Source organism: Sander lucioperca, chromosome 20 (assembly GCF_008315115.2).
Source record: "Sander lucioperca isolate FBNREF2018 chromosome 20, SLUC_FBN_1.2, whole genome shotgun sequence".
NCBI lineage: Eukaryota > Metazoa > Chordata > Actinopteri > Perciformes > Percidae > Sander > Sander lucioperca.
In genome coordinates, this window is record NC_050192.1 from 28628507 (window position 1) to 28653494 (window position 24988).

The 24988-nt window shown below is 40.8% G+C and overlaps 2 protein-coding genes and 1 long non-coding RNA gene across 6 annotated transcripts in view; 2 read left to right on the top strand and 1 right to left on the bottom strand.

Annotated features, from left to right (window-relative positions):
- recql (RecQ helicase-like) overlaps positions 1–15546 on the top strand; it is a 42695-nt gene extending 27149 nt beyond the window's left edge. The window contains exon 16 of the transcript XR_004107900.2: positions 15534–15546. The gene's annotated coding sequence lies outside the window, so the exon portion shown is untranslated. The remainder of the gene's footprint in view (positions 1–15533) is intronic.
- Positions 6803–24988, top strand: part of caprin2 (caprin family member 2) — a 32676-nt gene continuing 14490 nt past the window's right edge. For 2 of the 4 annotated variants that reach the window (XM_031316890.2, XM_031316896.2), the window contains exons 1-9: positions 6804–6974; positions 8191–8448; positions 11194–11256; positions 11821–11907; positions 15656–15894; positions 17947–18029; positions 20653–20766; positions 20983–21020; positions 21122–21339. In XM_031316890.2, the coding sequence (XP_031172750.1) occupies positions 8206–8448; positions 11194–11256; positions 11821–11907; positions 15656–15894; positions 17947–18029; positions 20653–20766; positions 20983–21020; positions 21122–21339 (1085 nt within the window). In that variant the 5' untranslated portion in view covers positions 6804–6974; positions 8191–8205. Of the gene's footprint in view, positions 6992–8190; positions 8449–11193; positions 11257–11820; positions 11908–15655; positions 15895–17946; positions 18030–20652; positions 20767–20982; positions 21021–21121; positions 21340–24988 lie in introns of all 4 variants that reach the window. The other 2 variants (XM_031316895.2, XM_031316891.2) reach the window with 2 other exon arrangements.
- On the bottom strand, positions 13686–21724 carry LOC116062257. The gene is made up of 3 exons (XR_004107905.2): positions 21712–21724; positions 17926–17928; positions 13686–13910 (listed from the first exon to the last, which is right to left on the bottom strand). It is a non-coding gene; the product is annotated as an uncharacterized LOC116062257 (long non-coding RNA).

The window sequence follows — 24988 nt, forward strand, 5'->3', positions numbered from 1 at the left end:
AAAATTTGCCGGATTTCACTCATTTAGGCCGGATATCTGTCGCCTTGGGCTTCCTTTGTGTTGGCGTTCTAACCTCTGGTGGATTTGTGAGGACTATGGTTAACTGCTCCTCAGATCTCTGCAGGGTAAATCCAGACAGCTAGCTAGACTATCTGTCCAATCTGAGTTTTCTGTTGCACGACTAAAACTACTTTTGAACGTACACATGTTCCACCAAAACAAGTTCCTTCCTGAGACTATTTTGCGGCAGCACCGCGGCTTTTCTCCGGTGCTTAGCACCACCCAAAACGATTGTGATTGGTTTAAATAAATGCCAATAAACCAGACCACGTTTTCCTCCCATCCCAGAATGCTATGAGAAGTAGCCAGACCCTCCTCCAGCGTGCTTTGGAGGAGGGTCTGGCAAAGCGAGACTAACCCGACTACAACCATTAGATCTGAGAAGAGTCTGTTTTGATTTTACAGTGATTTCACATTCGTTTAGCTGAGGTGGTCCCCAAAACGGCTTGGGTGCTGCACCTGAGGGTTATAATGGTAGGGAAAACCCTGCATATAATATTTGTATAGCAGTTTTAGTTCTTTACTCTCTGATTGTAATACTAAGTTAGTTCAGAGGGGCAGTGTAACGTACTTCTTGCAGCTTGTGTGTTGGCGCCATCCTGTGGTGTTCAGAGGACGAGGCACTGAAGAACTACACAGAGTTGGAAATAACATTTTTCTCATTTAATTTAGTGCAATTAATTTAAAACGTTTAACAGTCAGTTTCTTAGTAGGTGTGCTACATCACTTTTTAATTGACACCCTGCAGCCAATCAGAATCGAGAATTCACCCAGACCATGGTATATTAATATATAATATTTTCATGGCAGTTTTATTGACGCGGAAATTTTTGTTCTCTAGCAACGCTAGAGGAATCGTTTTTAAAGGGAGGCACAAGGGTTATTAAAATAATTGGGATGATTTCACATACATGTAGTGGAGTTACTGAGAAACCAGAACATGTAAAGTCTTATACTTAAACTGAAAGATGGCAAGCTTTGATTGGTCAGGGACCATTGTGTAGTACGTCAAGTCCCTCAGCCAAATTCAAGCAAGAATTGAAGAGTATATAATTTCCTAAAAACAGGGACCATTGTATCAGAAAAAAATTGTGTATTCTGAAGCCGGCATAACAATGAGACAGCAACCTGACGCTGCCAGTATATGCTTCTGCTTGTTGGATGGTTAATTAGCTTTGGAAACCATGCTGTGATTTGTCAGTGTGATTTGCCAGCCTTCTTTTTTTAATTCTTGACACAATATGTCACCTTTGATGTGAATATCAGATTGCAACACGATGAATGTCTAACTGTCTAAAAATGTTTTAACAGTATTGTCTCCCGTAACTCTAGGACAGTCGGCTTTGCACTCTGCCTTCTACTGTGGCTGTTGGGAGCAAATATAAACACATTTTTTGCACAAACACGTTCTGATGAAGCATAACCTGACCCTGAGACACAACAAGCCTCTGACTAATCAAAGGAGAAGCGTTGTGTTGCTCCTAATCGTGTCGAACGCGCTACTAACCAAACATCCACCAGGCTAAAAAATGGACTGCTGACATCAGTTTGCAGACATTCTGCAATACGACAAAATCTCTTCTTTTTTTCTTCCTTTTTAATAATAAAAACAGAAATACTATACATTTAAAAATCACATGTTTTTGACTACAAAAAGGGATGACTGTCAGTTAGACAGTAAGTAAAAATGTTTGTTCATTTCATAATGCCATTCTTGAGATCTTTTAATTTGGCAAACTTCTAGGTTTTGTGACATTTTTGTTATTATATTTCATTCCTAACAGCAGTGTGTGCTCTCTTGAACTGAAGTTACAGCTGAAGGAAATGGGACCTGTAAATAACGGCATAAAGGTTCTAAACTCTGCTTTTGCCATCATCTTGTGCTTGGACTGTTCACTTTGACCACAGCTGGATCCTCAAGCTTGTTAATACGGTGGCCGACAGGGGCAAACGCACTGCAACTTAATGAAATACATGCAAATAGACAAAACACAAGCAAATTAAGAAAACAACTTCATAAATTTGACAACACATGCGCAGCATTTAGTAAACGCGCTGCAAATACACACAACACAACCAAATACACAAACGCGCTGCAAATACACACAACACAACCAAATACATAAACGTGCTGCAAATACATAAACAATGCAAAAAGAAAAGCACACAATCCCCAAAAACAAATGCAACAAAAAAGTGGAACAGCTTGATTTTCGACCCCACAGGGTCTCTGCCTTTTTAGTTTACAGACACGTCTCTGCTGATTGGGTATCACCTGTGACCTGAGCCAATAAACTAGAGACACACCCACCAAACGAGAGAAAACATATCTCAAACATAGACTTAATATTTACAGTCTATGATCTCAAAGCAGTTACACACCGTTTCACAACGGTGCACACCGCTCTGAGATTGAACGTGCCCCTGCTGTTCCACTTAGCGCTCCCCTAGAGGCCTGGAGAACTTCCGTTGTGTAATCTGGATGCAGTGTTTTTGTTGCATTTGTTTTCGGGGATTGTGTGCTCTTCTTTTTGCATTGTTTCTGTTTTCGGAGTTTGTGTGATTTTCTTTTTGCATCGTTTCTGTATTTGCAGAGCGTTTGTGTATTTGGTTGTGTTGTGTGTTTTTGCAGAGCGTTTGTTAAATGCTGCGCATGTGTTGTCAAATTAATGAAGATGTTTTCTTAATTTGCTTGTGTTTTGTCTATTTGCGTGTGTTTCATTAAGTTGCAGTGCGTTTGCCCCTGTCGGCCACCGTATATGAATGTCAGTGCAACCAGGCTTTATTTACTCTGGGATGTCAGGAGAGAACATGGCATGCAACAGAAATCCCCTGCCAGGTTCATACCAACAACGGCAGTTCTGTGGCAGGTATAAGACCAGTGGTCCCCAACCTTTTGGGTTTGTGACTGCTGAAAACAAAGCCATGTCATTGCTTATGTCCCAGAGTATGACCAGTTTAACCACATGATTGTTTCTCTCTTGTTTTATTTGAGTAACTTGTAGGACCTGCATGAGGTAAAAACATCCAGGAGGTCACGGGGAGAAAAGCAAAGAAAGTCTGAAAAAATAAAGATAAGTTTTAAAAGCAGAAATATGATTTTTTTTTTCTGCTTTCCTGTCCGTTGTTTTAACCATCTCGTTGCCCCTCAGGTATAATCCCAGATTGGAAACAACTGCCTTTAAAGGTTGGAAACTACTATCTATGCATGTGGTCATTTGGAGTTCTCAGTGAGATTAGAATTTACAAAAAAATTGTTGATCCACTGTACACAGGAGTCCATATTTCAGTCAGCTGTATTGTTTGAATCAAATCAATTATGTCTGGTCTTTTTCTATTTTTGTTTATACTTTCTTTTCTGAATTCCCTACCCTGTCTGACAGCTCGAAGCCCATTGGTTCCTTCTGAACATGTACCTCTGAAAACACCTCACAAATATCATTTTTTCATTTAAAAAATTCAGTTATTCCTTTAAACCGACGTTTTTTATCAAAGTTTACTCAAACAGGAGGAAATAGTCCATTTGTTGGGGACTACTTTCAGCGGCGGATTAATCCACATTTGGTGTTTTAGTGAGTATTTGTGGCAGCAGGACTGTGTATGTGGGATTGACTGAAAATGAACTACAGTGTGTTTTTCATGGTATTGAAGGAACATGTCCCCCAGTGCCACAGTGTGGCTCACATTACTTGTTCGTAGGATTCATTGTTGATTTGTGTTTTTCATGGGATTTGTTAATAAGAAAAATATAGAATAAGACTTGTCATTTAAAGGCTAACAAAAAGTGGTGCTGAAACTGAAGGCCCCCCTGTATCTGCCTGTTGCAGTTCAACGCATTCTCATGAATGGGAAAATGAATGCACAGCAATTCGTATGATATTCTACGAAATTAAGGCGACCGGTCACATGACAGTTAATTTGAGCGTTCTCTACAGTTCATGGTTCAATGTTAAGATTTTTTTTCACTTGTCCGGTCGGGCAAGTGAAAAAAAATCTACTTGCTCCAAGTCAATTTCTACTGGCCCCTTTTTTTTGAAAATAAAATGTTGAAAAAAAAGTTCAAAAGGCATCAAAAACATAAACAAAAACCTAAAAAAAAAAATGTCGAAAAAAAAGTCAAAAGCGTCAAGCACCAACTCAATACTTATTGGCTAACAGCACATTCAAATCAAATCATTCAACAAGCATTCTCCGACGGGGGCAGGAGAACGGGCTGTTATATTTACTTTCCCGACGTGGTGTTTTACTTGCCCTGGGCCATCGGGACACCCTTATTGTTGAACCCTGCAGTGAACTTTAGCTGAGAAAAAGGTGACTGTGAGCCGGGTACAGAGCACCCTGAGGTGATGGTCCTTTCAGTAGCCGTTGCAGTTGAGTTTAGCCGACAAAACGTGAGCGTCATGCAACGACAACAATTAAAGGACAATTCCGGCGCAAAATGAACCTAGGGGTTAATAACACGTGTGTACTGAGTCGACTGTTCTCTGGATATGTTTTCATGCTAATCTAATGTGACCAGTTTTATCGCAAACCGCTAAATAGCTTATAACGCTAGTAGTCGGGGCACGGGTAAAGAAAAAAGAAATCACTATTTCTATACCACTAATAAGGCTCAAAATAGCACCACACTTACACGGTAGCATAACTTTGTAAGTGTACAGACAGTTTATTAAAAATATAGTTTATAAAGACTGTACCGTTCACTATACAGGCAGGCACCATCTTGGGGAAACAGTCATGACCAGTCGAACGACGAACGCCGTGCTTGAGCTATGTTACTGATTACACGGCATTCGTCGTTCGACTGGTCATGACTGTTGTCTCAAGATGGTGCCTGCCTGTATACATGAAATACTAAGGCGCTGCATACTGACAGAGTGGTGAGAAAGGCAATGCAGAGCCTGTTTCACCTCAGACACCTGAGGAAATTCTGGGTATCCCCTCAAATACTGAGGAATTTCAACTCCTGCATCTTTGAGAGCGTCCTGGTGGGGAACATCACTTCCTGGTACAGAAACGGCACCGAACAGGACTGCAAGGCCCTGCAGAGAGTGGTTCGTTCATCTGAACATACAGTAGGCGGTGCCCTACCCTGCCTAAAGGATATTTACACCAGGCGCTGCAAGATAAAGGCTAGGCAGTGGTCATCTCTCTGTGTAAAAGAAACTCCTGTTTGTGATTTGCAGCAGCAGCAACTAATCCACCTCTGGATTAGTTGCATCATTAGATCAACTTGATGCCTCCGAGTAGACCGGGTCTGTCTCTATGTCTGATGTATTAATTGTGCTTTTTGAACAATGTAGTCCCCGCCAAAACAGAGTGAATATGCTTGTAATGTCTTCTCTGAGCTCAACACCAAAATTCCTGTCAAAGTAAGTTGGGAATGGTAAACAGCATTTCATGCGGACGCCATGCCTGGAGCTCCAAGAGAACGTTTAGTCACAGGAGTCTCTGTTAACTGTGGAACACGATGACTAGGCGATTCTTAATAGTGAACTGTGGGCAAGAAAAAGAAACCATTTTGATCAGAAAACAACTAAGAAAGAATATCAATACTGTGGAAAATGTCAGGTTGTTTCTTATTTTGAATTTAAAAATGTAAATGCCCTCATGTCAATATGAATTAGTCTCACAATGCCAGACCTTACTCTACAGCGTTGTGCTACATCACACACACACACACACACACACACACACACATATATATATATATATATTTACTTTTGAGTTGAGTTTTCTTTGCTTCAGTTAGGGATTTTTGTTTGATACTTAAAGCTTTAGTGCGTAACTTTTTGATATTAATCAACGGCCGTTACATTCAAGCCATTGCCAAATGACTTGCTACAAAGCTAATTAAGACTATCAGCTCCACACAACTCTCTCTGGATTTCTCAGTATGACTATGTTCAGAAGATTGTGTCGTCCGGCGACTTTCCCGCGCAGAAACTCAAGTGAAGATAATGACCTCTTCTGAAGAGTCCATCATGTTTTTTAATCCTCCGTGTCCTCCTCGGCTACTAGTAACTGAGTGTATCATGTGGACACGCCGAAAGTTTAATTGTTAATCCTTAGAATTCCTCATGGGGGCGACAGAAACTACACACTATAGCTTTAAGATGTTTTGTCTGAATATATTGACACAAATTTAATTCCACAGCCCTATCTTCACAGCGCTGCAAGAAAAGGCACAGCATAGGCCTACATTCAAATGTTTTAGTTCCCTTTGACTTGTTATGCCAAATGTAGACTATTTATGTGTAAACATATCTTTGTCCTTCATATAGTGTGATACAATACAATTATTTTTTTTAAATCAATAAAAAGTACACTTTAAATCACCAAACAGTGAATCCCTGTTTAATATTATAATAATGTGATTCTTTTTATTCTTTAAATCTTTATTGCAAAACAAGTACAATGACAAATTCCAAAACTCAAATAGGCTATACCAGGGGTTAAGTGATACATATGTTATGAACGAAAAAGAAAAGAAAAATACATATATTTAATATTTTAGCAATTCATGCAATTAAGAAATTGATATGAGTCTTTAAAGCGTTAGGGTTTGTACAGCGCTGAATGGTTTGTAAGTATTGTTGATTCATTCATTAAAAAAAAATTAAGGTTTTCTGTTACATGATTTACTTTTGTGAATGTGAAATAATAAAAAGATTTAGGCCTATGATGCATTTTGTGTAGTCGTGCGTAGGTGTGCGTGCACCGTGACAGGTGCCAGAACCGGATGTGGATCTTTTCGCCCCCGGCGGAGAGTGTGTGTGCCGGTGGCCGGGTATATAAAGCTATGAGCGGACGCCGGCGTGGCCTCTACGAGTCAGACATCACGGCTGGAGAGGGGTCGCCCAGTTCGGCTCTGTCGGATATCCAGCGGCTCTCCGGAGAGGATCCAACGCACACGAGTCAAAGCTACAAGGTGCGTCAGCTGTTTGTTTGTTTGTTAGTTTGTCAGCGTGGCGTTTGTCTTTAATAAAATGCTTATGTGTGTTGTAATTAAACTTGAAATAATGGAAATAAGGAGCGAAAGTTTCGAAGATGCTAACGTGAGTGTCTTGTCTTGTTAAAGGATCTCTGCAGCAAAGTTAGTTTTTAATCGACTGCATGATCAGGACATGACTGCAGCATGATCAAGCCCGTTCCGAGGCTAACATTGCGCATTATATCCTGCTTAATTGGCTACTTCCATACTCCAATCCACAGCCGACCCTCAGAAGTATGACTCGCGGAAAATGATGTATCACATGCACGCTGGGGAATGTATTTCAGGGTAGACCAGGGATCTATAGAAGCTGCTACTTACATTTTTTTGTAGTTTTTATTTTTGCACGATGTTTATGTTGGTGTTTTGAGCTGTGGCTTCTGTTGCTGTCATGATTGATCCAGAATGAACACGCAGTTCTGTAGCCGCTGGAAATGCAGCGTCACGGCGTTGGCGGCTGCCCAAACTGGGTTGAGTCCAGCTCCATTTCTCTAGAAACACTCAGCTTGGTACCAGCCAGGGGCGTAGGTTTTGGGGGGGGGGGGGTCGTCGTCCCCAATAGAATAAAAAAAATTGCATGTCAAATCCAAGGGCGTAACTTTAGGTTAAACATTTGCACTGGCCAGTTTTGACTGTAAATTACACCTATGTGTCAAACACTTAATTCTGGTGAATTTTAATGTTACAGTTTATGGTGTAAATTATCTCCTGTATTGTTCAAAACTTTCTGCATATTCAAAACATCACGTGTTTCGAAGATTTTCTTTTAGAAATCATCATGTACATCTCAACAGCAAATCTAGAGGGGGGGCCTTGTTAAAGCCAGAAGCTCCAAAGTTTAAATCTCTTTGGTTTAAATCTTTGGTTTAAATCTCTTTAGTTTGTGTCTTTTAACCCCCCAAATGTAGACACAGTTCTTGTTTTCAGTACATGTCTTGAGCCCCCTGAATGGTTATTTTTACCTCTTTTGGGGTGTGGGTTGTTTTGATGGGGGACAATACTATCTCTCCTAAATAATTGGTGGTACCCCCCCCCCCTTTATTTTTCTCTGTTGCAGCTGCATGGCACAGAAACCGCATGGCTCCACATTTGCAATTATGACTAAATTCTTTGCTAAAATGTGTCCCTCCCTTTGTAGTGTGGAGCTCAACATGGTGCAGCTGTCTCCTTCCCCTACCCTGGACGTCACCCCTCCACCTGAGCGCTCGGAGGAGGGGCAGGAAAGACTGGAGGACCAGGTGATGGCTGAAAGCCCCAAGGTGGGCTCGCCCGGTGGTCTGAGTGCCCTGCAGCTCAGCCTGGAGGCCTGCACCACCTACCACGGCTATGAGGCCTACATAGAAGATGGTCTCATCTGCCTCAAACACAAAGTCCGCAACTTGGAGAAAAAGAAGGTAGGATTGTTTTTAGGGCAGAGTAAATTATGGTTTGATGGTTTTATTTTTTTGAGTTTTTTTAAATGGATAGGTATGGCCAGGCACTTACAGAAGAGGATCAGGGCCACATGTGGAAAAAATGTATAGTTTGAGTTTAAAGTCAGAATTCAGAGAAAAAGATTTCTGACCACATTGCTTTAAGGTAATCTACAGAAAACGGTTAGAACATAGTGTCCTTATATGCAGACGACTTATTGCTTTACATCTCAGACCCAGTGTCATCTGCCTCTGACATTGTGAATATGCTACACAGATTTGGCAGGTTTTCAGAATATAAATCTCATTTTTTTTAAAGAGTGAATGTTTTTCAATCAACAACTTAGCCCTCCAAATTGCAGAAACAGACTTGCCCTTCACTTTCTCTAGATCAGGATTTAAATATTTGGGAATCAATGTTACCCGTTCATTCTCTGGTCTGTATGACAAAAATTTCACTACCCTGATAAATAATCTTAAATGCGATCTTCAGAAGTGGAGTGTTCTGAACCTATCCCTACCAGGCAAAATAGCATGTATTAAAATGAACATATTGCCAAGGTTTTTATATCTCTTTCAGAGTATTCCAGTCTTCCTCCCAAAGTCATTCTTCAGATTTGTTGATAAACTGCTGTCTTCATTCTTGTGGGGTAACAAACATCCTAGAATTCGTAAGACATTCCTTCAGAGGCTTAAAACAAAGGGAGGTATGGCCCTGCCCAATCTGATGTATTATTATTATTGGGCAGCAAACTTACAAAAAATAGTTTATTGGATTCAAAGACCAGATGCTGATTGGTGCCAATCAGAAATGGATGCGTGTATATCATCACTCCCTGCATTAGTTACCTCGAAGCTCCCCCTCTCCTAAACAATACTCCTCATGTCCTATTGTAATCTCCACCTTAAAAATTTGGTCACAATTTAGACAAAATTTCAATTTGACGGACTTCTCTCTTTATAGTCCCATCTGCAATAATCATGTCTTTTTCCCAGCCAAATTAGATCCTGTCTTTGTCCAGTGGCAGAGGGCAGGATTAAGTAAATTCACTGATCTCTACATAGATGGTACTTTCGCTACATTTGATGCTCTTTCCTCCAAATTTAACTTACAGCGCTCTAACCTGTTCCGCTATCTTCAGATTCGCCAGTTTGTTCGTACCATTAGCCCATGCTTTCCTAATTTACCTCCAAAAAAAGGAATAGATATCATTCTGCAAATTCCCATGCATCATAGAGGTCTCATCTCAAAAATCTATAATAGTATCACACCACTTAATAAAGTATCGCTCGATAAGATCAGAGCAGATTGGGTGGAAGAACTTGGAATAAATATCTCAGATGCAACCTGGGATGGTGCATTATATAGAGTAAATGGGTCCACCTCATGTGCCCGCCTTGGATTGATTCAGTTCAAGGTTCTCCATCGAATCCATTATAGTAGAGTCAGACTCTCTAAGATATATTCTAATGTAAGTGAAAAATGTGAACGTTGTCATGGTGCTAAGGCCGATCTGGCCCATATGTTCTGGTCCTGTAATAAGCTATATAATTTTTGGACTACAATATTTCGAACTTTATCTGAAGCTTTTAGCAGAGATATTCAACCCAGTGCTGTAATGGCTATTTTTGGAGTTCCAGGGGAGGGTATATCAATGACAAATAAAAATTAAAAATGTGCTTGCTTTCTCAACTCTCCTGGCCCGGAGAAGAATCAGAAAGCAGCACATCCACCCAAAGCCTCCTCCTGGATGAAAGACCTGATCCTATTCCTTAAGCTAGAAAAGATAAAATATTGCATTAGAGGGTCGACCCAAAAATTCCATGATACATGGGCCCCTCTACTGTTTTATTTTGAGAAACTTGAAGTCCTCCCACAAAACTGAAAATTAATCAGGAATAAATCCTGTTGTGTTTGTGCTTGTACCTCCTTGGAGACTCAGGGACCTCAGAAAACCTGCGTAGTGATAATCACAGAAGGCATATAGCCTACTTGTACTGACTTCAATATCCACTTTTGTGTGGGTGTGGGTGTGGGGGTGGGTGGGTGGTTTCAATCTTGTATATTTTCATGCTTGTAACATTTCAGTGTAATGATGGAGGTGTGCTTTTCAAGTTTATTCTCACTATTTAATATTTTTTAATTATTAAATTTTTTTTTTTGCATGGCAGGGATGGGTGGGGGAAAGAAAATAAGAAAAATTATGTATGTTGAATATCTGTGACCAACACTTATTTTCTCAAATAAAAACACGTTCAAAAAAAAAAAAAGATTTCGGACTTTAAACTTAAATACATTTTTCACATGTGGCCCTAATCCTCTTCCGTAGGCACTAGTGAGGGAGACAGACTGTTATTAATGTGATCTCAATGAAATTGAAAATTAAGTTAATTTAGCTTTGTATTGTCCATATTATCATGATTTTAAGATTGCAATTATTTAACAAAGTTGAAGGCATGATATAGAGCCGTTAGTTTGGCTGTTTGAACATAAAACATTTATATTTGCAGACTTTAGAACAAGTGTGGTCTGAAAGGAAGACTGCTTTGTATCGATGATTCTGTCTGGAAGTGACATTCCCCGTTTCATTTTACTTTAGTTCTTGTTGGACAATTTATGGGTTACACTACTGTGTGCGTGCGTGTGAGTGAAATTACTTGTATTGGTGTCATGTAATTCCATGTGAGATGGTTTTATTTTTTGTGACGTGTCTTGTGTGCCCACAGCTGAAACTCGAAGACTACAAGAAGAGGCTGAACTGGGGCAAGAAACTTAACAAGGATCAGATGGTAAGACCTGGCGATGTATGGAGCTCAACAGTGTGGTTCCGGAAGCAAAAATCCTGTAAGGGTTTTGATTATAAGCCATATAGCTAAACCATCCAAGGTAGACTGACCAATGAGCTACGAGATTGTAAAATGATGGTTTATGCCACTGTAGAAGCCACAAGTCTGTATGATATCAACATTGTTTTAGTACTACACTACCCACGATCCTAAGCGTGACAGCGACATCTGATTGGTGGAGCTTGCTGTTACCATGGAAATATTTACAGAACCTGTGAGCGGCTATAGCTAGCTGCTACCACTGAAGTCCATGATGTACACAGTCTTGTACCTTTGCCTTTTTTTCAGTTTTGAAAAATGTTTTTTTGCGCTGAATCATTGATGCTCACAATTCATCTCACAGCTGGTTGACTTTGTTCCAGGCTTAAAACTCTTTATACAACAACGTCAATGGAGATGTTAAAGAGGAAAATTCACTTCCAGAGCCTTTCAAAAGGAAGGCTGTCATTGTTAAGCTCTATTGACACAACTTATTAATATGATCTTGTATCATCTTTGTTTTTTCAGGCGGCTTTGGAAAAGTACGAGGAGGTGCTGCATAACCTGGCATTTGCACGGGAGCTGCACAAAACTCTGGATACCTTGACTCAGACGGTATGGCAATCGGACTACTCTTTACTTTGGTTTCTTTTTGCGTGAGAACAGGTGGGTTGTATTGGCATGTCAAGCATAGTGGGGATCCTCTGCTCTCAGTTCAAAAGTAATTTTACATGGCACTAAAGTAGGGCTGCACGATATGACCTTTAATCACCATTAATTGCACATTCAACCTCCAACGATAAATGAACAATTTTTTTTGTGATTCAACGACAGACACTGCAAAATTTTAAAAAACATCTTTGTGTGATAAAAATGTAAATAGGTCATACAATCTATTTCTTAACTGCTACTTAACTTAGTCCTAACTTTGAACCAGCAAGTTTGGTTTTAAGCTCTTCTTTTTTCTGCTTGTGGAGAGCTACGTGACACATGAAACTATATTGATGAGGGCCGTCTGAGAGTATAGCAGGCAGACACGCAGCTGACAACGTGCAGGTGGAGGCGCTGGAGACAGGCTCGGACATACACGGCGCTGTGGACTTGCGTCAGTCCCACAAGCGGTTTCAGGAAAGTGGCTGTGTGTGTCCAACAATGCACAGAACATCAACACCGGTACAAGCCTACAGCTGTCAGCAGACCCGGAGTGTGGAAAGTGTGTCGGAGCCTACCGGACGGGTGAACTGAGACTCGGTTTCCTGCTTGTTGGTCAACGGTTAATGATCGGTTAAGATTTAATTTCATTGTGCTTTCTTTTGGAAGGCTGGCTGCCAAAAAATGCCACTTACTAGCTAATTAATTAGCCTGAGTTAAACGCTAGCTATCAGTAAACCGAAGGTAGTGTCTGGTGTGTGCGCCTGTGTGTGCGTGTCGGCCCGCCCCCGCATTTGGCGACTGAGTCTTTTATTTTGGACCCAGAACACACAGTAGAATGTTTTTAAGGAGAAAGTAGGCCTATCAACAGATATAAATTATCGAAATTATCATGGGAAAAATGCGTTGATAAAAGCTTCAGGATTTCAATGTTGATGCATTTTTGATAAATCGTCCATATCTGCCCTACACTAAAGGCTAAATGACTTGGAATTCCTACCTCTTCTCACAAAGCACCTTTGCTTTGGAGCATCGGAGATGTCTGTTAGCAGACCTGATAGTTGAACATCTGCAATCAAGTTTTTAGATTTTTTTTCTTTTCTTTTTTTTTTTTTTTTTTTTGGGAATACTGCATTGTTGATCCAGTACTTGTCAAACTTATAAAACTACTGTTTTTTTTTTTTTTTTTTTAACTGAAATGGCAAATGCTGTCTAGCTCCAGCTTCATAATTGTGAGGATTTGCGGTTTTACTCGATGTGACTATCGACTGATGTGATGGAACTGTATATTTTAGGATTTTGGACTGCTGCAAAGCAAGCAATATCAGCACATCACCTTGGGCTTTAGGAATGGACTAAGGTGAAACATGGATGTAGTGTGGCACTTAGTATTTTCCCCTTGCTGTCTTGTCACATGCAAAGACTTCAAAATCCAGTCATCCTTCCAGGAAATATGCATTCAAAAATGTAGCTGACACTAATGAGGTCTCAGCAGACTCCGTTGGCCAAATCAAATGGGTATCTTTTTTGTTGTATGTGTAATGCAGTGTTTTGTCACAGCAACAAACCTGCATGTGAGTATAGGACGTACAGGTAGCACTTGCCATGGCTTGTCAAATAGGCAGATCAAAGTTACAGACTTGAGAACTGTACACAAGACCCTTGTCTCATGAATTTTTCACAAGTTCATCAACAGGAGCAGAATGAGGCACTCTGCCTCTTTCTTCCTCGGAGGACAGGGAGGTGCGTTTGTTTTACAGTTTGTGCTGTCCTTTCGTTAGCATCGGTCATCCAACAACTCAATCTCATTAAAGTTTAATACCTCCACCTAGTGGCGCCACTGTAAATGTACACATTTTCTGAGTGGAGGTGGCTAGTGATGGGACAACCGACTCTTTTACGCGAGTTGGTTCAACCGGACGGTCGTAGGTTGGCCTACCGAGTTAATAGATTCGGTCACCGGTTCGCTTGCCCGTGGGGGGTGGTGATCGCGTTTACTTCCCCCGCCAGAAACCCTTAGACTCGAGCGGTTGCGGTTACATTCGGTCTCGACATATTATACTGACCTACTCTAGACTCATGCACTGGCCACGGTTACATTCGGTAGCCTGGTGTGCAGTCTCCTCGTGACAGTCTAACTACCATGTAGCCACATTCACTTCTAATATTTAACTTAACATAACTACCAAGATGATATTACCTGTATTTGTATGTGATATAATACTTTCCCCTTGGTAATGTAGCCTATGAATTTCCATGAACACAATTCTAAAATGCATGAGACATAAAGGCTTTCTGGGATCGGTTGATAACTCAAACTTGCCGAGAACCTAGACACCCGTTTGAATATAGACTCGTGCAGTAACCTCGGTTACGGTCCTTACGGTCTCGTTCAGTAGCCTGGTGGAGTTGGCTTCCCAAGGAAAACACTCAGCACAAGATTTTCACCCTGGAAAAGTGTTCCTGAGGAGTGTTTTAATTCAAACCACAATTTTTTTTTTTCCTAAACCGAACTAGTCGTTTTGGTGCCTAAACTTAATTGTCGTCGCCGCATGGCACAAAATTTTTTGTCAGCTAAACTCAACAGCCATGGCCCCTAAAATGACATCTGGCAGTCCCCTGTAGCCTGCTCCCAGTACCCCTTTCTCGGCTAAACTCTACTACCAAGTGCCGCTGATATGACCGATGGCTTTCCTTAGCCAGCGTTGCGTGACCAGCCGGAGGACGCCTATTTTCGTAGGATATCAACCCGTTCATGGGAAGGGGTAGTCACATGGTGCTTGATCACACTGCATTTAAAATAACCAAAGGGGCTAATGTTACCAGCCATGTTTTTAGCTGGAGACTGTCCGCTAAAATGACAATGTTGTTGGAGTTTTTGTAGCCAATAAATGTCAATTCTGAGTTGATGGCACAACATGAAGCCTGGGTGTTTTGCCTGAGACTAGCCTACTTCTTCTGGTTAACATTAGCTTACTAAAGACAGTTTCAAAGAGTAATAAGACTTTGCTTTTTTTCTATCCCTGTGCTGTTAGCAGCTAGCTAACTAATTGGCTTAAAAAATAAATAATTTGGACCGTTTAAACAAGACTGTCAGTTTCACACACAAACTATTTACTTTAAATTGATACACATGCTCTTTTTCAATTAAAAATGACTAAATAAGAAACGACTATTGTCACAGCCCAACATTCTACTTTTTCAACACCACTGGGTTTAGTCTTTTAAACTTGAGTTTTGTGCTCCAACATCCAGCAGTGGCCTTTCCAAACATTGCATGAACAGATGTAGTACTCAAATGTCTCTATTGTGACTAGGGCTGCAACTAACTGTTATTTTAATAGTCAATTATTTTCTCAATTAGGGGTTTGGTCTATAAAATGTCAGGAAATATTCGCAAATGTGGATCAGTGTTTCCAAAAAGCCCAAGAGGACGTCCTCAAATGTCTTGTTTTGTCCACAACTCAGATATTCAGTTAACTGTCACAGAGGAGAGAAGAAACTAGAAAATATTCACATTTAACAAGCTGGAATCGGAGAATAAGCACATTGGAAGATGGGTCCAGACTAGTTTAATGATAGCCAGACAGATTATTTTAAGAGGGTCAAAGTGGATTTTTTGACCACTAATTCATTCATCTTTGCAGATGTAAATGTGACTAGTTGAATGCCATGTTTTCAAACCGTTGCCTGAATCATCCTGCCACTGCAGCTGCTGAGAGCCCAGAGGAAGGTGGTGAAGAAGCAGCTGCTGGTGAAGGAGGAGGCGGAGAGGAGGCGTCTGAGCACCGTGCTGCAGGTCCAGCACCTCCTCCACAGCATGCAGCAGGAGCACGTCAGGCAGGACCTGCTGGCTGGACACAACCAGGCGCCCCTCATCCCAGCCCAACGGCTGCACAGCCTGGGTCAGCTCGCTGCCCTGCTGGGAGTCAACAGGGATAACCGGCTGAGGTCAGTCACCAGGGTTGGGTAGTAATGGATTGCATGTAATCTGGATTCTGTAATCAGATTACAAAAATCAAGGAACTATAATCAGACCTGATTACAATAAAATGTGTGATCAGATTACAGTTACATTGTTGAGGCGTACCAGATTACATTTTATCATGCAAACAATGCAACTTTTTTGTGATGGCCTGTTTTAATTTCACAAGCAGATCATTCATTTGTCCACTAGATGTCACTATCATCCAACTGCCTGTGTAGTTTCTTGACAAGAAAAAGGTTCAAATCAAAACTCAAGATGGAGGAACCGCCAACGTCGAAAGACAGCCGTGTTTCAGTTGGGGAAAAATGCGTTTACTAGTGGCAATATCGCCACAGCTTCAATTTAAAGACGGTGGGAAATAATTTGTATGTTGTGCAAGTTGTGCAAACCAAAAGTGCAAGTATTGTCAACAGTGCTAACATCTACTTCAAATCTGAAGAGACACTTGCAGGTAAATTGAATGTTAACATTAAAGTGCTCATATTGTTCATTTTCAGGTTCATAATTGTATTTAGAGGTTGTACCAGAATAGGTTTATGTGGTTTAATTTTCAGAAAGCATAATTTTTGTTGTACTGCGGTTGTGAGGCATCTCACTTCTATTCCATCTTTGTTGGGAGTCACACAGTAAGTACTGCTAGCCAGTCAGTTGCAGAGTATGAGGGCGTTCCCCGACAGTACCTAGGTAAGGACTACTAGCCAGTCAGAAGCAGAGTATGAGGGCGTTCCCTGACAGTACCTAGGTAAGGACTACTAGCCAGTCAGAAGCAGAGTACGAGGGCGTGCCCTGACAGTACCTAGGTAAGGACTACTAGCCAGTCAGAAGCAGAGTATGAGGGCGTGCCATGCTAGCAGCTAGGTGAGCATTATAACGTGTTACAAAGTGACCACGTTTGTCTCTGAAGTAAAGGCTGGACTACAATAGAGCTGTTTGGAGCAGTTTGTGAACAGTGTTTTCTGTTGGAGATGGGAAGTCCCTTTGGGGGGGACTTTGGGCTTTTTCACTTTGTAAACCTATAACGTGCACAAAAAGATGTATAACGCAATAAAGGAAAGGGGAAAAGCTAAAAAGCATAATATGAGCACTTTAACATTACAGGAACATGCTCGGCATCGTTCAAACATTGCTAGCTATCAAGTTATCCAATCATGATAAACTAATGGTTTCAGTTATTTAACCATTTCGTGAAGGTTAAATTTGCATTTGCCACATCAGTATTGACCATGGTAGCAATGGTTAGGCTAAACGTTATGTCGACTGCCCATAATGTTGGATTTTTTTTTTTTTTTTTATGGATCTCAACGTTATCCTGGGATTCATTGTAACATCACTCGACTTGTTAGTTAGCTTAGGTAACATTAATACAGCAGTGTTCTGCGGTAGTAGTCTAAGTTACTGTGATCTAAGAGTAATCTTAAAGTAATCATTACGTTACATGTTTTGGGTAATCCAACTGATTACGTTACGGATTACGAAAATTGCCATGTAATTTGTAGTCAGTAATGGATTACATTTCAAGGTAATCTGACCCAACCCTGTCAGTCACTGCATAGTACATATCCACGACCTTCCACTTCCGGGATTGCTCCATTGCCGCCAGAAATTCTGCCTTATGTCCTTTTGGCCTTATTTTTGTTACCTTCCTCTTTTGTGTTGGCGTTCTAAACTGGATTTGTGAGGACTATGGTTAACTGCTCCTCAGATCTCTGCAGGGTAAATCCAGACAGCTAGCTAGACTATCTGTCCAATCTGAGTTTGCTGTTGCACGACTAAAACTACTTTTGAATGTACACATGTTCCACCAAAACAAGTTCTTCCTGAGACTATTTTGCAGAGGCACTGTGGCTCCGTGTGGAGGATTATGCTAATTAAGGTTTTGTTTGAATGGACTAAACTTTGTGTGTGTGCGCGCTATTGTATATAAATTGTAGTTGGAGCTAAAAAAACACGATGGTATAAAGCCTCCACAGCAGAGCTCCTTGTTACACATGGACCCTCTATCTTCACTGTTGTAGTTTAGAGGAGCAGATGGAGCAAGCGGCTCTGGCCTACTTGGACCTGCTAGACGGCAAAGACAAGCCTGTGGCTGGATCCACATGTGAGTATAAAAGCATAGACTTCTGAGCTTAGTTGCTGGGCCCCATACTTTGTATGTCATTATGCTAATCCATAGGGATGGGCGATATGGCCTAAAATCCATATTGCGATATACATTGCAGCCTCTTGCGATAACGATATATATCGCGATATATAAATTTATAATGGAACCATTTCAGACCATGTTACATAGACCCTAAGGAAAGCCAAACTGCTAAATGTATTTTATTTTTAAAGAGAAAGAAACGTAGTATGCAGTTTTGAGAACATTTATTGTTCAAAACTGAAATTATACAACATAATGTTAGATAAATAAAATTCAAGTACACTAGTTGCAGAGACTTTGACAAAGAAAAAGCTTTGGGTGTCTTCTCTTTAGTGCAAACCATTCTAAAAGGCACTACACTTAGTTAGTTTAAGTCCTTGGTTCTTAAATGCCACCTAAGACGCAGAGAACAGGAAAAACTGGTGTCTGTTTGGTTAAGGAACAGACACAGTACTGAAAATACTTTCAGTATTAGGCAAAGATGCACAGATAATTTAAATAAAAACATATTTCAAACCATTTCTTACCTGCAGCCTAATGTAACTCATTTGAACACACACACACACACACACACACACACACACACACACACACACACACACACACACACACACACTAGGGCTGTCAAAATTGCTCAAAAGTGACGTTCCAATATTCCCTCTAAAAAAACATTGAAACAATATTCGAACTATTCGAACATCTGGTTGTGCATGCACATTTTGTCAATGACGCGCATTACGTGAATAACAGGACAAATTAATACAAAGAGACATAACTATTTGTATAGGTAGTCTATTGAAGTTTAAACATATTTGACAACGTATTACCTACACAAAAACAAGTAAATCAAATGATGGCCAAGGCCGCAGACCTCACGCTCGCTCGCTCACTCGAGCACTTTCTCTCTCTCGCCCTCACGCTCTCTGCGCAATGTGCGGCTGTGCGCATAACTGTTTAAAATGAACAACAAACACATTTTCAGTGCTGATCAAGAGTTTTGTGCAAGCAATTTAAGGTCGCGACTATTGTCCCAAATATAGCAGGCTTCATTCAGTGATTGAAACAAATATTAATAACATTAATTGAAGTTTACACGGATACGGTGCCTTGGTTCCATTGCTTGACAGAACTCCCTGAAGCCTGCCCCATCCACGACACTGATTGGGCTCATGTCCTTACAAATGAACGAAATTAATTTCTCCGTTATGGCCTCTTGTCGTGTTGCAGACAAAGAGCTTGTGGCAGGCGGTGCAAAATACATGTCAAGACGTGACTGTTGGCTGGAGTTCCACACATTATGCCATGCTCATTTGGGTGCACATTTTCGAGATGTGACCTCATGTTGCTAGTGGTCGAATAGCTTGCATACAACTTTATCTCGCGGCTTAACTATTTTACCTCCTACCGACCAAAATCCCAAGTACTTCCAGACATGGCTTTTTAGATTTTGGGGGGTTAAAATCGCTTTCTCTGATGCGGTCGAGTTGGGCTCTGCACTTTCTGCCATCTTCCATGCAAGACAAGTCAACTTTCAGCAGTGACGCTGTGCCAGACAGTGGGACTCCTGTGACCTGTCCCTGAACCCTCAGGCGCACTAGCCAGACAGCCTCTGCTACCACGAGTGTTTTTTTTCCACATTTTTTTTTTTTTTATTCGAATATTCATTTTCACCTTCGAAATTTGTTTTTTAAAAACTATTCGAATATATATTCAAATTTAGAATATTTGTTGACAGCCCTAACACACACACACACACACACACACACACACACACACACACACACACACACACACACACACACACACACACACACACACACACACACGGCCGTATGTTCAGCGGGGAAGTACGATGTCTGCAAACACCGGCTGCCAAGATTCCAATCGTCCGTTATATAGTAAATTGAAAGGCTGGTGAAAGGCTTCATGGTACGGCTCGACCACAGGTCCGTTGTAGCTGCTTAAATCCAAACGAAGTCCAAATAATGGACGTTGCACCGGTCTTTTTCACCAGCTCCTTGTTTTGCTTTCAACCATGTTTACTCAAGATGACGATGACGCGTTGCAGCTTGTGGCTCTAAATTTCGCGGGTAGATTCATCAACATGAATTATCGCGATAGTGCAATCTAATTAAAATCTCTATTGTAGGCCAATTTTGTATCGTTTATATTGCATATCGTCTCTAGCACCCATCCTTACTAATCCAGTTTAATGATTTGTTAATCCTCATGCGGCAAACCTCAAAAGTACAGTAGATGGCAAATTTAGTTATCACTCTTGGATGTAATTATCCTGGGATTACTATGTGCTTTTTATGTTGGAGTGGTAGTAAAAGGGGACATGGAGTGCCTTCCAACCCACAAACTGTACTAAGACCAATTTTGTTTTTTTGTGGGCTGCCTAGATCAGAAAACATCAGATTTGGCATATACTTTACAAAACTTACTTAGAAGATATGAGAAAAGTATCCTTTGATGAAAGCAAGGCCCAAGCTACAGAAATTCAAACCAACTTTTAATAAATCGTACATTTCCTTGTTTGGGTCATCTGAAGTGGATTTTCTTACGGACTTTTCAGTTAAGCTGTTCAAAGAAGAAGTCACCAGGCTGTTGAACTGCAAGTACTTCAGTTGTCTTCCACCTCCACCCAACAAGTCTCCAGAGGTGCTGCTGAAGTCAAACGGCCACAGCAGTAAGATGATCATGCTTACATTTACTGTGACAAAACACCTGTGGGTGAAGAGGGAGAATTTATTCAAACGGATAATTTAGTGAAACTGAAGATTAGGGCTAGGCCTTAAAAAACTTTGCCAGTATGACTTTTAATTGACTACTGAAACTACTCTATACTCTTTTGCTGAGTATAAATATGGTAAACTGTGGATTTGTTTCTTTTTGCTCCTGTCAGCCACATCAAAGTCAAAACCAAATGAAGTTCCTAAGGAGGTAAGACTAATATCCAGTTTGTTTTTCAAAGCTATATTTCAGTGCTGTTTGTTTGTAAGCATGCTCCAGGATTCACTGATGCTCTGTTGGTGATATGGCAGTTTTTCAACAGACTGTACCTGACCGATACGGAGACTCCTCCCACTCTGAACTGGAAGGGGGACTTCCAGACCACGAGGGAGCCTCCTGACTCCTGGGATATGGAGTTCTCAGATGGACCCACATCACCCCAACCTGCAGTCCACAAACCATGGAGAGGAGCTGCCACTTTTATCCCCAAAGTCCCAGTCACTACCAAGAAGCAATATGCTGACTGCAAGGTGAGGTACCATCTAGTCTCGCTTTGCCAGACGTTCCTCCACAGCACTGCAGAGGAGGGTCTGGCTAGTCCACACAGCATTCCAGGAAAGGAGAGCAATGTGCCCTGGTTTATTGGTGCTCGATGGTGTTTAATCCCCCAACGTCTACTTCAAGGCAGCGCTGCGACCGTTGACTTCAAGGCACCTAACCTTAACCCTAACCATTGCCTAATCATTACATTACGTTAACATTACATGTTATTTAGCTGACTCTTTTATCCAAAGTGACTTACAATTGCTATATATTAGAGGTCACACACCTCTGGAGCAACTAGGGGTTAAGTATCTTGCTCAGGGACACATTGGTTGATGTATCGCAGTGACAGTCGAACCCAGATCTCCCACACCAAAGGCATGTGTCATATCCACTGCACCATCACCACCCTAATCCTAGTGCCTTCCAGGCAGCGCTGCCTGGAAGATAACGTTGGGGGCTTAAAACACTGATAAAGGTGAAGAACTGAGTTAGCAAGTTTGGTTGATGGCACTTTGTTTACTGTGTGACAACGTTGTTGTGGAGTTAACGTCTCACTTTGAGTAAAATAAGCAGTATCTGCATCGTTCTTGTATAAGAGCTAGGCTCAGCACTGTGAGAACACGTTGGCAAGGGCTTGAACATAACAGAAGATTATTATTATTATTATTATTATTATTATTATTATTATTATTATTATTATTATTATTATATGTAAAAACTCCACATGCGTTAAGACTGTAGTTCACATCTGTCATCAGAATGCATCTTGAGTGATCACATGTAATTTGTTTATGCTTCTGTGCTCACATTTGTTTGATTTGTTCCGGTGGAGGAAATTTATAAAAACAGGTAGCTCAAATCAAGCCATGATAACAACCATATATGGCTATTAATCATTTTTTTTTTTTAAATGTTAGACAAAGTTCGCCAGCTAAAACCCGAAAAAAATGAAAACATTTAAGCTTAACTTCGACTTCCCGAGTGGCCCAACGACAGAAGAGTGGCCCACACTGCCATGACACAACTTGTTTAAGTATCCCTTTAACTGTATGATTTCTTTAAACCAATCACAATCATCTTGGGCGGAGCTAAGCACTGAAGAAAAGCCGTGGTGCCGCTGCAAAATGGGCTCGGAAGGAACTTGTTGTGGTGGAACGTGTACGTTCAAAAGTTGTTTTTAGTCATGACTCATGCAACGGAATTTCCTGCAGCACACAAGCAGTCCTGGCAGTGGAATGTTGAGGATATAGACTAGGTACCATCAAACCATCGGTGCACCGAACTTGGCATTGCAATTGTGTTGGACAAAAAAATAACTTAATGTGTAGTTTTATCACATTCATGATTTTGGCTTCCATAAGGATTTAAACTTAAAGCCCTGAAGCCCTATCTGTAGAATACTTCTAGTGGTGGTAGGAGCAAAAAAGACCATTTTATCTACTTATAAATTGTATCATAAACATTCAGGATGGCATTTACTAGCCAAATGTAAACGGACAAATGTCTGTACGGAATCAAATTAATGTCTGATTGAAATAAAAGCCTGATTAAAACGATAATGAAGTATTTTTCACTCATTATAGTCAAATCCTGCGGTGTGCTTTAATTTTCACCAGAGTGACAAAGCAACCTCAGGGACTGTAGATGGGCAAAATAATCTACGTGGGGGTTTTGGACAGTTTGTTATTCTGCCCTTTTTAAATGTTTCTCTGCAATGATTTTTGGGATGGAGACCTGCATCAAGCCTGAACCGCTTGGCTTTCATTTACAGAGTTTGCACTCTGCTCACTCCGCTTTGTTCACACGTATTAGCCCTACAGCTGAATGTTAAATTGTCATTTTTAGTATGAAAAGTTATGGAATGAAACTGCCACTAAAAATCATAACAATGGAATTTCAAAGTCTGAGTATTAAGCTATGACAGTTGACAACACAAGTTTGTACAATATATAGTTCAACCACATCTAAAGGCAAGTGTCTCTGCTCTGTCGTAACTCCTGGATGAATCATGCAAAGTGGTGTGCTTGTAGAAGCACACCTGTTAAATTACTGCGTAATCAAGTCAGACTAATAAATTGGTCAGGCAGTTATATTAACAAAAATCACAAATCGCATGTAAAGAAGTTTGTCGGCCAATAAGTAACAAGAAATTGCTTGTTTTTTGTTTTTTTCATATGTTTTATTGGATACAGCGTTCAAACAATATTTGCAACATAGTACAATATAAGTATCCATTTTGTGTGTTCAGAATGAACAATTCTTTAAAAGAAATGGCCTTCTGTGGTTTCATCCCATATGAGTTTAGGTAAACCAAAGCATAATCTTATGAGCATTTGCAGCCTAGTAATAACCAATAAGGCTAGGCAGTTCAAGACCCCCAAGGGATCTGCTCCTCTGCAATAGTGATCTACCGGCTCTGGCGTGATTGCCAGCCCAAATAAACAAAGGGATAATACTTTCTATGGCAGTGAAAATGACCTGGGTAAGAAGATGGGCAGACATTGGAAAATATAGGTATCTAGGAAGTATATTCATCTTAACAGTCTGTACTCTTCCGGCTAGGGATAGCGGTAGACGGCTCCACCTCTGCAACAGTCGCTAATAGATATTTTGGGCATGGCCAATTTAAATTAAAAAAAAAAAAAAGACAACTGAGCTTCATCATAAGAACATTCTGACTTATATAACTGGAAGTAGAACTTTCTGAAAGTACCATTAATCGTTTCTGGGTCAGATGTAAGGGAGCCAGTTTCGTCTTTTATCTGTGTAATTTTGATTTGAGGCCATCTTGGCCTTCAGTTGGTGGGCCAGGAGGAGACTTGCTTTATCCCCATGCTCATACATATATCCCTGCGCACGAAGGAGGTTTTGTTCAGCTTCCTTTGTCAAGAGGAGGTCGAGCTCAGTAAGAGGTACCATCCTGTCTTTATGTAAGTCAGGTGATTGGTTGGTAGAGAGTGAGTTGTCAAAGGCCACGATAGCGTTTTCTAGTTCTACTCATTGAGCCTTACAGGCTCTATTTGCATAATTTTATAATAACTTATAATTTATACTCTTTATTGATCCCCAATGGGGAAATTACAATTTACACTGTTATTACACACAGGCCTGAAATACACACACACACATGCTCAGGTCCTTTTACATGCACTAATGGAGAGATGTCAGAGTGAGTGGGCTGCGACTGCTGAACAGGCGCCCTGAGCGGTTCGGGGGGGGTTCGAGCCTTGCTCAAGGGCACATTGGCAGTGACCAGGAGGTGAACTGGCACCTCTCCAGCTACCAGTCCACCTCTGTATTTCGGACTTGAACCAGTGACCTTCTGGTTCCCAACCCAACTCCCTACGGACTGAGCTACTGCCACCCCCAATAAGTGAATGATATAGTTTTAAGAAATTGCTTGTTGTTTGAGGTAATTTAGTGGCTCCATTAGTTTGTCAACCGGAAGCACTGACTGAAGTTTATTTTGCAGCTTTAGTGTCCTGCTCAGTATTTGGTATCTTTTGGTATACCCTAATGTAAGAGACTCTACAAAAAAACATTAAGAAATCCCTATTTGTGTGGTCATTTCTAGCTTTCAAGAGCAATAGCTGTGTAAAATGGAACTTATTTTGGAAACAGTCGTCTGCTCA